At 43.3% G+C, this 14349-nt stretch overlaps 1 protein-coding gene and 1 long non-coding RNA gene across 2 annotated transcripts in view; one reads left to right on the top strand and one right to left on the bottom strand.

Annotated features, from left to right (window-relative positions):
* Positions 1-5849: 5849 nt before the first annotated feature.
* Positions 5850-13749, bottom strand: LOC145860356 (uncharacterized). The gene is made up of 2 exons (XR_014380385.1): positions 13474-13749; positions 5850-9202 (listed from the first exon to the last, which is right to left on the bottom strand). It is a non-coding gene; the product is annotated as an uncharacterized LOC145860356 (long non-coding RNA).
* The window catches only part of LOC106569756 (insulin receptor), a 222522-nt gene continuing 221049 nt past the window's right edge, over positions 12877-14349 (top strand). The window contains exon 1 of the mRNA XM_045694442.2: positions 12877-14071. Within this exon, the coding sequence (XP_045550398.1) occupies positions 13996-14071 (76 nt within the window). The 5' untranslated portion in view covers positions 12877-13995. The remainder of the gene's footprint in view (positions 14072-14349) is intronic.

The following is a 14349-nucleotide window of genomic DNA, read 5'->3' as shown; positions in this document are numbered from 1 at the left end:
AACTTCCAACTTCAACTGTGTGTGTGTGTGTGTGTGTGTGTGTGTGTGTGTGTGTGTGTGTGTGTGTGTGTGTGTGTGTGTGTGTGTGTGTGGGGGAATATCACACAGTGGATGCCTAAGCCTATGCATGTAATGCCCTGATGCATTACAATCTCAACTATTTTCTTGTTTTCTCATGATTTGGCTGGGTCTAATTGTATTACTGTCCTGGGGCTCTGTGGGGTCTGTTTGTGTTTTGTAAACAGAGCCTCTGTACCAGCTGGCGAAGGGGACTCCTCTCCAGGTTCATCTGTCTGTAGGTGATGGCTTTATTATGGAATGTTTAGGAGTCGTTTCCTTTTAGGTGGCTGTAGAATTTAACAGCTCCTTTCGGGATTTTGATCATTAGCGTGTATCACCCTAATTCTACTTTGCATACATTATTTTGAGTTTTACATTGTACACAGGGGATGTTTTTGCAGAGTTCTGCATAAATTAGTCAATTTTGTGTTTGTCCCATTTTGTGAATTATTGGTTTGTGAGTGGACCCCAGACCTCACAACCATAGCGGCAATTGGTTATTTAACTGATTTGAAGTATTTTTTAGACAGATCCTAATTGGGATGTCAAATGTTATGTTCCTTTTGATAGTGTAGAAGAACCTTCTTGCCTTGTCTCTCAAATTATTCACATCTTTGTGGAAGGTTTTTGTGGTGCTGATGTTTAGACACGACGTAGGTATATTTCTTTGTGTGCTCTAAGGCAACGGTGTCTAGATGGAATTTGTTGTCCTGGCAACTGGACATTTTTTTAGAACCCCATTATTTTTGTCTTACTACACTGAACAAAAATATAAACACAACATGCAAAAATGTCAACGATTTCACTGTTATACTTAATATAAGGAAATCAGTCAATTGTAATAAATAAATTAGGTCCTAATTTATGGATTTCACATGACTGGGAATACAGGTATACATCTGTTGGTCACAGATACAGTACCTTAAAAATAAAACAGGTAGGGGTGTGGATCAGAAAACCAGTCAGTATCTGGTGTGACCACCATTTGCCTCATGCAGCGCGACACATCTCCTTCACATAGAGTTGATCAGGCTGTTGATTGTCGAATGTTGTCCCACTCCTCTTCAATGACTGTGCGAAGTTACTGGATATTGGCGGGAACTGGAACACACTGTCGTACACGTCGAGCGGGCTGAATGGGTGACATGTCTGGTGAGTATGCAGACCATAGAAGAACTGTGTCATTTTCAGCCTCCAGGAATTGTGTACAGATCCTTGCGACATGGGGCTGTGCATCATCATGCTGAAACACGAGGTGATGGCGGTGGATGAATGGTATGACAATAGGCCTCAGGATCTCGTCACGGTATCAGTGTGCATTCAAAATGCCATGGATAATATGTACACTGAACAAAAATATAAACGCAACATGTAAAGTCTTGGTCCCATGTTTCATGTGCACAAATATGTTTACATCCCTGTTAGTGAGCATTTCTCCTTTCCCAAGATAATCCATCCACCTGACAGGTGTGGCATATCAATAAAATCATTAAATAGCATGTGGGGAAATAGTACAACTAAATGCAAAAACACACGTCAGACACATTTACCGTTTACTACAGTACTAAGTGGTTTACTGAAAATGACAGTTGATGAAACAAACCCAAGTCTCCATAGGGTTGTTGAGGAGGGACAATCTGGGTTTAGAGTTTGTCACATCTGAGGTGACCAGTATCTCTTTGAGTGTCCTTTTATCCTCTACATGTTGAGGATTATTCTCTTCTGGTATACCAGGGTGTCTGGGGTGGTATGTCCACACACACACACATTTAGCATATCAGTATGCAATGCCGACATAGGCACGGCAGCCTGATAGGACTGTCTGCTGTATACAGCATCAGGTGGTATGGTATGTGGGGGTATCGTGGACTTGAAGGGAGTCTCTGAGATGGATACTAGTACGAGTCTTAGCCTTAATCCTGTCATTGGCCTCATTTAGGCCTTCATACTCTATGATGATGGACTGAGGTTGCATCATCCCAAATGGCACCCTATTCCCATCATAGTGCACTACGTTTGATCAGAGCCCTATGGGTAGTAGTGCACTACGTTTGATCAGAGCCCTATGGGTAGTAGAGCACTACGTTTGATCAGAGCCCTATGGGTAGTAGAGCACTACGTTTGATCAGAGCCCTATGGGTAGTAGAGCACTACGTTTGATCAGAGCCCTATGGGTAGTAGAGCACTACGTTTGATCAGAGCCCTATGGGTAGTAGTGCACTACGTTTGATCAGAGCCCTATGGGTAGTAGTGCACTACGTTTGATCAGAGCCCTATGGGTAGTAGAGCACTACGTTTGATCAGAGCCCTATGGGTAGTAGAGCACTACGTTTGATCAGAGCCCTATGGGTAGTAGAGCACTACGTTTGATCAGAGCCCTATGGGTAGTAGTGCACTACGTTTGATCAGAGCCCTATGGGTAGTAGTGCACTACGTTTGATCAGAGCCCTATGGGTAGTAGTGCGCTGTCTAGGGAATAGGGTACCATTTGGGAGGCAACCTGAGTCTGTGTCTGGATCTGGATATGATATTGATTCATCAGCACAATGAGGTCTGAAATCATCTGGTCTAATTAGTCATCAGAATGGATGGGTAGTAGGTGAGCTGAAAGAAGATACATTGGCACAGCACAGACAGTTGTCAAAGCTTACAGTTATTTCAAATTCTTTCAAAGGAAAATCTCCAGATAAAATATTCTGGATCTCTTCCATGTGATATTCAATAGGAATAAATTGTTAATTTAATGGCATTGGGTACAGACGTTGTCCATCGATCCCGATATCGCAAATGAACACATAAGCAGAGTTCTCCGTTTCCCTGAGCTCTAGGTCACACAACTCTCTGTTACAATGGAACTGATCATTGTCTGGCAAGGTTAAGAGATTAACATGTTTTGACAAGTGCATCTTTACAGAAGTGTTTATACTTCTAAGGCGCAAATGAAAAAGGATTTATTTCTACGGTGAAAATGAAAAATTATTTATTTCTAAGGAGCAAATGAAAAAGGATTTATTTCTAACGTGCAAATAAAGTGACTGTAAAAAAAAAAGCCTTATTTGTCCGTCTGTGTCAGGATGAAATAATCCATGTGACTGGGCAGACCTGCTGGAATGTATTGTGATGCAGAGACGCTGTCATAGCAGATTTAGCTTCCAGCTCCGGATTAAAGTGCCCGAGACTGGAAGAATGCTTCCAAATTTTGGAATTGGCTCGGGTCCACACACGCACACACCGGACACGCACGTACCGGACACGCATGCGGACCCACGCACACAAGCACAGATGGACTCATGCAGACACCCACATACACACTGTCAGATACTTTGATAGTAAATGAGTTTGTCCATTATCCCCTCAAAGCCCCAGAATCCATCAGTCCAGATGGAGGAACGCTAGAAAAGGGCAGCAGGAAGGAATCTTTCTTCCGGACGGTCCAGAGGGGAAGCCGGCAAGGTGGAAGAGGACGTCATACTCGGACAGAGGGTGGAGAGGATGGAGGGTATTACCTTTTCCTGACGGGGCAGCGCGGAACGCAGTGGCGCCCTGGCGGAGTCCTCGTATGAATCACTCTGTGAACTTTATTGTTGTTTCTGTCAGGCAGCTTGGTGTGAAAGGGTCTCTGTCTCTCCCCTCTGCTGTTCACTTGTTCTATACCTAGACCTCCAGACTGGCTGCGCCCTTCCCTCTTCCCTCCCGCCGGCCAGCTTGATTGGGTTGACCATTAACACCGGGATGGGTGTGTCCCACCCACCGCATTGCCGCTTGGACAAAGCCTGAGTCCCAAATGGCACACTATTCCCTATATTGTGCTCTACTTTTGACCTGGGCCCTGTAGTGCACTACTGTGTGTAGGGCATAGGATGCCATTTGGGATGCTACCAGGAGAGCATAGGACCTCTGGGAGACATGCCTGCTGACTTTTTGTTCCCGTCGGGGAAAGGTTGGGAACTGTGAAGGTTGGACAGAACAGACCCGCCATTAAGGTCCCCCCCCCCCCCTTTCCTTCCCCATCCCCGCATATCTATCTTCTCCAAGACACGCACTTCATGGCACTGTGGACTTGGCAGGATGACAAAAACTAGGCTGAGCTACAAATATTATTATACATGATAAAAGAGAGAGGCCTTCACACGGCTCTTATCAGACTGAACCCTGACCCTGTTGTTTTAGTTGTCAGGCAGCCTCTGTCAACAACAGCCTTCTGAGTCTGACTACGTGTCAGTCCCAAATGGCACCCTATTCCATATGTAGTGCACCACTTAGCCATAAGGCTCTGGTCAAAAGTAGTGCACCACTTAGCCATAGGGCTCTGGTCAAAAGTAGTGCACTACATACAACCTGAGAAATCTAGAACCTGAAAGGGTTATTCGACTGCCCCCATAGGAGAACCCTTTGAAGAAACCATTTTTGATTCCAGGTTTTTGTGTTGCATGACACCCCTGCTCCAGACGTCTTAAGTTGTTGTCTGTAAGAACCTCAGTTGACCCTTACAACATGTATTTGTGTTTTGCATCAAAACATATATGTAGTTATAATGAAGTCATTGACTAGACTAGGCATGTATTTGTTCTCTCCTTATTTCCATAACAAATGAGGGGAAAGGAAATGGTTCTCTTCGACTGGGAACTGAGAGCAAGATATATCTGGACACAAAATACTGTCCTGCTTCAATTTCCTGAACAGGTTCCTGAAATACATTGTCAAGGAGGTAAAACATGCATTACCACAATCACTCTCTATCAGTCACCTCATATTGCTAAATTAAGCTTCATTTATTCAAAGGAAATTGTCAACATGTGGTTGCTATGAAATTATTATATAATGCTTATGAATGTGTTATGTAAGGGTTGCTAATATGTTTTATTTATTTGACCTTTTATTTTGCAAAACACAAACTAAATGCTGATTGACATAACTGTGGGGAGACCAAATGAGTCTCCAGAGTTTGCCATCCCTGAGACCGGGTATTTTTTAATTTTTTATTTAACCTTCATTTAACTAGGCAAATCAGTTAAGAACAAATTCTTATTTACAATGACGGCCTACACCGGCCAAACCCGGACGACGCTGGGCCAATTGTGTGGCACCCTATGGGACTCCCAATCATGGCCAGGTGTGATACAGCCTGGATTCAAACCAGGGTGACTGTAGTGACGCCTCTAGCACTGAGATGCAGTGCCTTAGACCACTGCACCACTCGGGAGTTTGTAACTTGTACGTCTAAAGGTTATTAATGATGTTAGGTATGGCAGAAGTTTTTCTAAGAGAGAAATGAATAGACCTACGTGATTTCAAAGAGGGCCAGCCTACTTTCTGGTGAAGAATGCAGTGATGTGTCCTCCCAAGTGGCGCAGAGGTCTAAGGTTTGATGCCAGGCTGTGTCACAACTGGTCGTGACCGGGTGTCCCATATGGCGGCGGACAATTGACCCAGCGTTGTCCGGGTTAGGGGAGGGCTTGGCCGGAGGGGGCTTTACTTGGCTCATCGCGCTCTAGCGACTCCTTCTGGCGGGGCCGGGCGCCTGCAGGCTGACTTCGGTCGTCAGTTGAACGGTGTTTCCTCCGACACATTGGTGCGGCTGGCTTCGGGGGTTAAGAAGAGCGGCTTGGCGGGGCATGTTTTGGAGGATGCATGACTCGACCTTCGCCTCTCCCGAGCTCATCGGGGAGTTGCAGCGATGAGACAAGATGGAATTCAGGAAATTGAGGAGAATGTATTTTAAATAATAAATAAACAGCAGTGATGTGTACTAAACCTATCATCCGTAATAACACGTAGTGAGTGCACTATGGTTATGAAGTGTTTATTTAGGTAACGTTCAAACAAAATGTTGATGGAAATGTTGTGTTGAATGTAAGACAGTGAACAAAAGACTGGAATTTAGGACAGGGTGATTAAAGCCAAAGCTGCCTAGTTTTATCATCTTAATATCCCCACAGACAGACTTTATAAGACTATAATTTGTGCCAATAGGTGATTCTATTAGCTTCAGTATTGCTTCTTCTTATGCCAGATGCTCCCACACTAGTGAGGTGCTGAAATCAGCTCATTGGCTCAAAGCTGCTGGTCACGTCGCTGTCTCTCTCTCTCTCTCTCACACTCTCTCTCCCTCTCTCTCTCGCTCTACATTTCTCTCTACCTCTTTCTCTCTCTACCTCTCAAAAACATTTGAGAGAACCAATCAAAGCTCAGCACATTTCTGCATTTCCAACAGCCTTCCAACAGACCAGCGTGTCACAGCTCTCCCTCCTGGTGAGTCACATGAATCTTGTTAGCCAGGCTAACAGGGGGGCACCCACCTCCCTGACCCTCTCATCTCATCTCACTCCATGATGTTGAATAAGTGTACTCTGCGATGGCCTTTCTGACATGCTGTGCATCCCCTATGGGCCCTGGTAAAATGTAGTTTTAGGGAATAGGGTTCCATTTGGAACCCATGCATGATCTGTCTGAACTACCGCACTGCAACCCCCCCCCCCCACTCTTCCCTTTTTTGCGCTCAGAACAGAACAGCCTCAATTCGTCTTGACACAAACTGGTGCGCCTGGCACCTACTGCCATACCCTGTTCAAAGGCACTTCAATCTTTCGTCTTTCCCAATCGCCCACTGAATGGCACACATACACAATCCATGTCTCAATTGTCTCAAGGCTTAAAAATATTTTTTTTTACCTGTCTCCTCCCCTTCATTTACACTGATTAAAGTGGCTTTAACAGGTGACATCAATAAGGGATCATAGCTTTCACCCAGATTCACCTGGTCGGTCTATGTCATGGAAAGACCGGGTGTTCTTAATGTTTTGTACACTCAGTGTATTCCCTACACAGTGCACTACTTTAGACCAGAATTTAGTACTGTTGCACTATTGAACCCTATGGGCACTGATCAAAAGTACTGCACTTCAAAGGGAACAGGGGGGCATTTGAGACTCAACTCTGTCCTCTGTGGTCTGAGGGAGCAGGTGCCCGGTGTGCTGGAGGTTTTCCAGACATCACATCTCAGAGAGAGGACAGGAATATGGCTGTCTAATACAATAACAAACATTGTATAATTATAAAGCTAGTGTTCAATATTGCCGCAATGGTGCTTGAATGAAAAGCCAAGAGCTGCAATATTGCTCTGAGGAGGAAAACATTGACTGTTGGCACAGCTATGGACTATAGCAGCTTCAAGTCAATACAACAACAGATTCAGCTTCTCAGAGCGGTCTGTTTGTGCTTGTGTGTGTGTATTTCAATTCCTTTAAGATCAAGGGCTATTTTCGCTTAATTAGTGACAGAAGAGGTTCCTTTCTGTCCGGAAATGTACCGGTCCTGCTGGCAACAGAGGATGTCAACCGATATCCTCTGTTGATTTAACGCTGGTAAAATAACTGATATTGTCCAGCCAATCCCCTGACAGAAAGCTGCCAGTACAGGAAGACAAATCCTCCTTCTGGTTTGTTATCAGTTATAAGCATCACCCATTAACTTTTCGACACAGGTAGCACAGTGGTTAGTTATGATTACAGTAAATGAACAATAGGCATGTTTATGAATAGGGTGCTTCTGCTGTAGCAGAATTACAGTAGATTATCTCCACCCTATCAAAGCCTACAAATGTAACCCTATTCCCTATATAGTGTACTACTTTTGACCAGAACTTATAGGACGCTCGTCAAAAGTAGTGGACTATATAGGGAATCGGTTGCCATTTTTGGACGCAGGTCTGTGGTCCTCATATGCACCACCAGTATCCTACAATGTCTGTTATTCTATTAGTGTCTATTTATTGAACCCTTATTTGACCAGGCATGTTGGCTGAGAAGAACACATTGTCCTCTCCACTCTAGCAGCGAGCTGTGGTAAAGCATTACAGGCAGCAGGGGAGTGGAGAGACAGTTGGAGTGTTTCTATCGTTTCTTATCACGTTGGTGTCTGAGGAATTTGACTGGGTTCCTGTCTGTTTGCAAACATTGTCTGTGTTGTTGCTCCTCTGCCTGTCTGTTCCTCACATGTAGGTCCTCCCCAGTTCCACATAGGACATTCTGTTTCCCAGGCAGCCTCGTGAGAAACCAACTACAGTAAACATGACATATCTCCTGAGTCCCAAATGGCTCCCTATTCGCCTATAGTGCACTACTGTTGACCAGAACCCATAAGGCTCACTATAGGGCAGTTTGTGCACTATCTAGCTAGTAGGGTACCATTTGGGATGAGCACATCCTCCCACCTCTTCAATCGTGTCTCTCTACCGGCTGTGTAGGAAGAGACCCCTTCAGTTCATCCCTTTGAGTCTGGTACACGAGACAATGTAGTACACATCAAATGGCATCCTATTACCTTCATAGTGCACTACTTTTAACCAGGCCCAGAGTCCATAGTGCACAATGTAGAGAATTTGGGACACACATCTTCAACAATACAAACAACACAAGTGAATTGCAGAAAGTTAAAACGGTAAACAATTACAGAAGGAAGTGTAAGCAGACATTTTGATATACACATATATCTTAGTGATAGTCCATCCAAAGTGGATAGCATTGACATAGAGCATACCCTCCTGCCTATCTGAGTATAAGGGGTGTCAGTGCAGCTGTTCTTCCTATGAAGACTGCCAAGGACAGAGGAGAGATAACGATGCTGCTGGACAATGTGATGCCTCTGTGTTTAAACAAAGATAATATTTTAGATACTGCTTGAGTGTCCCTGGATTTTTGGGGGGTCTAGAAGGCTACATTGGTTTACATCCCAAATGGCACCCTATTCCCTATATATAGGGCACTACTTTAGACCAGGGCTCATAGGGTTTTGGTCAAAAGAAGTGCACTATATTGGGAATAGGGTGCAATTTGGGACATATTCAAATACATGGGACTGAGAAGGGACTCTGTTCAAAAGTAGTGCCCTATAAAGGGAATAGATGACATTTGGAATCCAGACCATGATCACGTTGATATTGACAGAGACAAAACCTCCAGTAGCATACTGCCCCCTCCACTTCCTCAACATGTCTTATAACTGCATGAGCAGGTTGGCTGGAGTCTGGTTGGCTGGAGTGTGGTTGGCTGGAGTCTGGTTGGCTGGAGTCTGATTGGCTGGAGTCTGGTTGGCTGGAGTCTGGTTGGCTGGAGTCTGGTTGGCTGGAGTCTGTTGAACAGAGCTAAAGAAGAAGGGGAAGAATTCAAATGTAATCAACAAGTGGAGATGCACATTTTTTCTCCTCCTGACCATAATTGAAAGACAAGCAGGTTTATAATTTCCACGCATTATTAACTTAACACTGAATTTATTCACGCTGTTTTGAACACTACATGGCCAAAAGTAGGTGGACACCCCTTCAAATTAGTAGATTTGGCTATTTCAGCTACATCCGTTGCTAACAGGTGAATAAAATCGAGCACACCGCCATGCAATCTCCATAGACAAACATAATGAGCAGGCTTTCCTTCATGATTTGTTTTATTTTGACTGGAGCAAGATTGAGTTTATCCCTGATATGGAAACTGCCTGGAAATTATTTCATGATGGTTTTTCCCAAATAGTAAACAAACATGCCCCATTCTACAGGTTCAGAGATAAAGGGCGGGATAATCCATGGTTTTCTTCTGAGCTGTCTTGTATTATTCACGACCGTAATCTAGCCTGGGCTAAAGCAAAGAAATCATGTTCTGATGCTGATTGGCTTATTTTTAGGCAGTTACGAAACAAGTGTTCTTTTCTTCTCAGGAAGGTCAAGTCTGAATATTTTATGTCTGTTACCACTGATAATCTGAATGACACTAGAAAGATTTGGAAGGCTATTAAGTCTATGTCTAGGTAACAGTAATGTTAATGAATTGCCGTCATGTGCATTGAAGGACTTTGTTGCTGTATATGACAAAACTGAAATGCTGAATTTTTTCAGTGAGCACTGTATCATCTGGTAGGCTGTTTGATTCAGTGTCATCTGTCTCTGTACAACCCTGTGTGGATGAAACAGTTAGAGCTGGTCAAACTTTTAGCTTTTTGCCATTCTCAGTGCAGGTGGTACATAAAGCCCTGAAATCCTTAGATCAGAGAAAGCCTGCAGGTCCTGATCTTCTTGAGCCCTGCTTTTTAAATCTGGCAGCTGATTTCATAGCTGAACCACTTACATATCTGTTCAATCTAACCCTGGAATGTAACGAAATTCCAAAGATCTGGAAATTGCATTTGTCCAGCCACTTTTAAAAGGGGGAGATCCAACTCTTTTAAATAATTATAGGCCAATCTCAAAGCAGTCACCCCTGGTGAAAATACTTGAAACCCTTGTGAGTGAACAGCCAAAAGAGTTTTTATTTACCAACTCTATTTTATCAATGTATCAATCGGCTTCAGGAAGAAGCATAGCACAATTACAGCAGCCATGAAGGTTTTAAATGATATCACTGAAGCCCTTGACAAAAAACAGCATTGTGTCTCACTTTTTATTGATCTCTCTAAGGCTTTTGATACAGTTGATCATGCTATACTGAGGCAGAGATTGTCGAGTGTAGGTCTTTCGGAGCATGCAGTTGCATGGTTTGCTAACTATCTGTCTGATAGAACTCAGTGCACTCAATTGGATGGGCTCATGTCTGTTAAATTGTCTGTCTGTAATGGTGTGCCCTAAGGCTCTGTACTTGGTCCTCTCTTATTCACTATTTATATAAATCATTTAGACAAAAATGTCCAAATGCGCAACTTCATTTCTATGCTGATGATACTGTTATTTACTGTTGTGCTTCATCTCTTACAAAAGCTTTCCGGAACTTGCAAACTGCTTTTTATACTGTTCAACATACCTTGTCTCAATTGAAGCTTATCCTCAATACTGACAAAACTGAACTAATGGTGTTTTCTAAAGCAAGAAATAGACCTCTGAACTTTTCACCTATTATTACCTGTCAGGGCATTGAGATTGAGACTGTAACCTCATATAAATACCTTGGAATTTTAATTGATGATGGCCTCTCTTTTAAATTGCATATTCAACAACTTACAAAAAAATTGAAGCTGAAATTTGGATTTTATTTTAGGAATAAGGCCTGTTTTTCTTTTGAAGCCAGGAGGCTAGTATCAGCTACATTTATGCCTTTACTAGACTATGAGGATATTTTATATATGAATGCTTCCGCTCAGTGTTTGAGATCAATTGACACCCTTTACCATGGCACTTTGAGATTTATTTTAAACTGCAAAACCCTTACGCACTTTGTATACCAGGGTTGGCTGGCCTTCTCTAGTCACTTGTAGGCTCAGTCACTGGTATACTTTTATTTACAAAGCCATTTTGGGTTTACTACTGTTTTATTTGGGCATTTTTATTGTTCAGAAATGTGGTGGGTACTCTCTTCGTTGTGGTGGGTACTCTCTGGACTTTATCCTGCTAACTGTTCCAAATGTCCGAACTGAATTTGGTAAAAGGGCTTTTATGTACTCTGCGCCATCGTCTTGGAATGCCTTACAAAATACTTTTAAACTAGAAGAACTTGTCCCGATTGGTATTTTTAAATCACTGATGAATGATCTTGAGACTGATTCCCTGACTTGTCAATGTTTTTAATTTGCTGTTTTTGATTTTGTTATACTCTTGTGAATTCTATGGTTTTTACTAGATTATTTGTAGTTTTTCATGTTGTTTGTCTGTAATTTTTGTAATGACTTGGTGCTGTCTATCTTGGCCAGGATGCTCTTGAAAAAGAGATTTTAAATCTCAATGAGCCCTTCCTGGTTAAATAAAGGTTTAATAATAATAAAAATTGGCAGTAGAATGGCTTTACTGAAGAGCTCGGTGACTTTCAATGTGGCACTGTCATAGGATGCCACCTTTCTAACAAGTCTGTTAGTCAAATTTCTGCCCTGCTAGAGCTGCCCCGGTTAACTGTAGTTGCTGTTATTGTGAAGTGGAAACCAGCAACGGCTTAGCCGAGAAGTGGTAGGCCGCAAGTTCACACAATGGGGCCGCCAAGTGCAGAAGCGCTTAGTGCGTAAAAATCGTCTATCCTCGGTTGCAGCATTCATTACCAAGTTCCAAACTGCCTCTGAAAGCAACGTCAGCACAAGAACTGTTCTTTAGGATCTTCACGAAATGGGTTTCCATGGCCGAGCAGCCGCACACAGGCCTAAGATCACCATGCGCAATGCCAAATGTCAGCTGGAGTGGTGTTAAACTCGCCGGCAGTGGAAACGCGTTCTGTGGAGTGATGAATCACGCTTCACCATCTGGCAGTCCGACGGACTAATCCGGGTTTGGTGGATGCCAGGAGAACGCTACCTGCCCCAATGCATAGTGCCAACTGTAAAGTTTGGTGGAGGAGGAATAATGGTCTGGCGCTGTTTTTTTATGGTTCGGGCTAGGTCCCTTAGTTCCAGTGAAGGGAAATCCGCTACAGCATACAATGACATTGTAGACGATTCTGTGCTTCCAACTTTGTAGCAACACTTTGGGGAAAGCATGACAATGACCCCGTGCACAAAGCTAGGTCCATGCAGAAATTATTTGTCGAGATTGGAGTGGAAGAACTTGACTGGCCTGCACAGAGCCCTGACCTCAACCCCATCAAACACCTTTGGGATGAATTGGCACGCCGACTGCGAGCCAGGCGTAATCGCCAAACATCAGTGCCCGACCTCACTAAATGCTCTTGTGGATGAATGGAAGCAAGTCCCCTCAGCAATGTTCCAACATCTAGTGGAAAGCCTCCCCAGAAGAGTGGAGGCTGTTATAGCAGCAAAGGGGGGACGCAGTGTAGATTGTTACAGTAGACCTATCTCTAGTCTAACTGCGTAATCCAATATACTCCAGTCCGTATTTCCCCTTCGCCCCATCTGGCTCATTTACAGGTTCTGTTTACTACTGGCGAAGGAGAGGCACAGAGAAGGGGATCCTAAGGGACTCAACAATTTAGGCCTACCTCTGTCGAAGAGTAAAATATCGACATTATATTTTGCTGTTCTCGTTGTGCAATAACCGTGTGGTCATTTTGGAAGTAGAAATCCATCAGGTTAAATCACCGAAACGCCGTTAATATGAAGAAAAATAGCAACTGACTAACGAACGAGCAACAGCGATGACTGACAGTTGAGTGGAAATCTCAGTGTTGACTGAATCGAGTTTGCGGTTTGATTTCTTTTTTTTCTCCTCTCCATACACGGTTCAGATTAGTTTATATTACTTGAAGTTGTAAACGACATAGTAATCGTTAGTATATTGCGTTTATTCAAGAAGACATGTTTGTGAAAGACAGCAGCCATTGAGTAGTAACCCGTGGGTTTCGTTTACTACTGTACGCCACGCGTGCCTTGCATGAACCTGAAGTTGTCAAAAGCGAAGCTACACAATTCGGGACTGTGCTGCACTTTACAAGCTGCGGTTTAGGTTTTCTTTCAATGCACGGGAATAGGCAATTTACTTAGTAGCTAGATACATACCAACATCCATAGCGAGTGTTACCGGAAGCGTAATTCATTTGAGAGTTGATATCCTTCTAATCGCACAAACTTTGTGGCCTCCTGCCCATTCAGCTAACGGTAACGTTAGCTAGCAGCTAGCTAACGTTACTCCCCCTTCTCTGCGACGCTGGAGACTGCGGATTGTATCAAGAACACTTGAAAAAGAAGACGAAATGCGATGCAATTTATTGCAAAGTGAGACTTTTCCTTTGTTTAGCCACAATGATTCTCACGGTTGCGTTTGTTTGTGGTGATTTTGAATATCCCTCTGCAGTTAACTAGCTGAAGCTAACCAGTGAGTTAGCTCGCTAAGTTAGCTAGTAGTGAACACGTTGGACCCTCCGCCCATTTTTCCGGGATGACAGTTTTTATTTTTGTTTACCTGTGGTTTAACTAAGAAACCAAACGACAGCTACACCTTGCCAGCTAATTTTAATCGAGTTGACTCGTATTCTTCCCCAGACAGTTTGTCGGTCGGATATTGACTAGAGTTGAGTCAATATGTGTCCGCGGACTTTCCTTGTGTTTTTTGTGACTGCTGTCTACATATGGAATTGTCAGCAAACGAATGGAGAAAGTAAGTAGTTAGCTAATTTATCATCTTATCTGTTGGAGATGTGTGTGTACGAGCATTATATTCTTCCTAATTTGACAGAATTGTTGACATTGTGTATTTGATTGTACGGTTTTGGAAGGCTCTGATTTAACAAGATCGGCTATGATGACAGAAAGTCAAGCCATTTAGTTACTGGAGATTTGGAAGGACGAAGGTCAATTTTGTTTTTTTCTAGTTTGCATATTTGTTTTTGCCCATTAGCCACCTAATTTGATCAGAATGCGTTTGCCAACATGCAA

The sequence above is a fragment of the Salmo salar genome, chromosome 14 (assembly GCF_965601325.2).
Source record: "Salmo salar chromosome 14, fSalSal1, whole genome shotgun sequence".
In the NCBI taxonomy this organism is placed as follows: Eukaryota; Metazoa; Chordata; class Actinopteri; order Salmoniformes; family Salmonidae; genus Salmo; species Salmo salar.
Note: the sequence above shows the minus strand (reverse complement) of the source record. Positions and strands in the feature narration are given on the sequence as shown.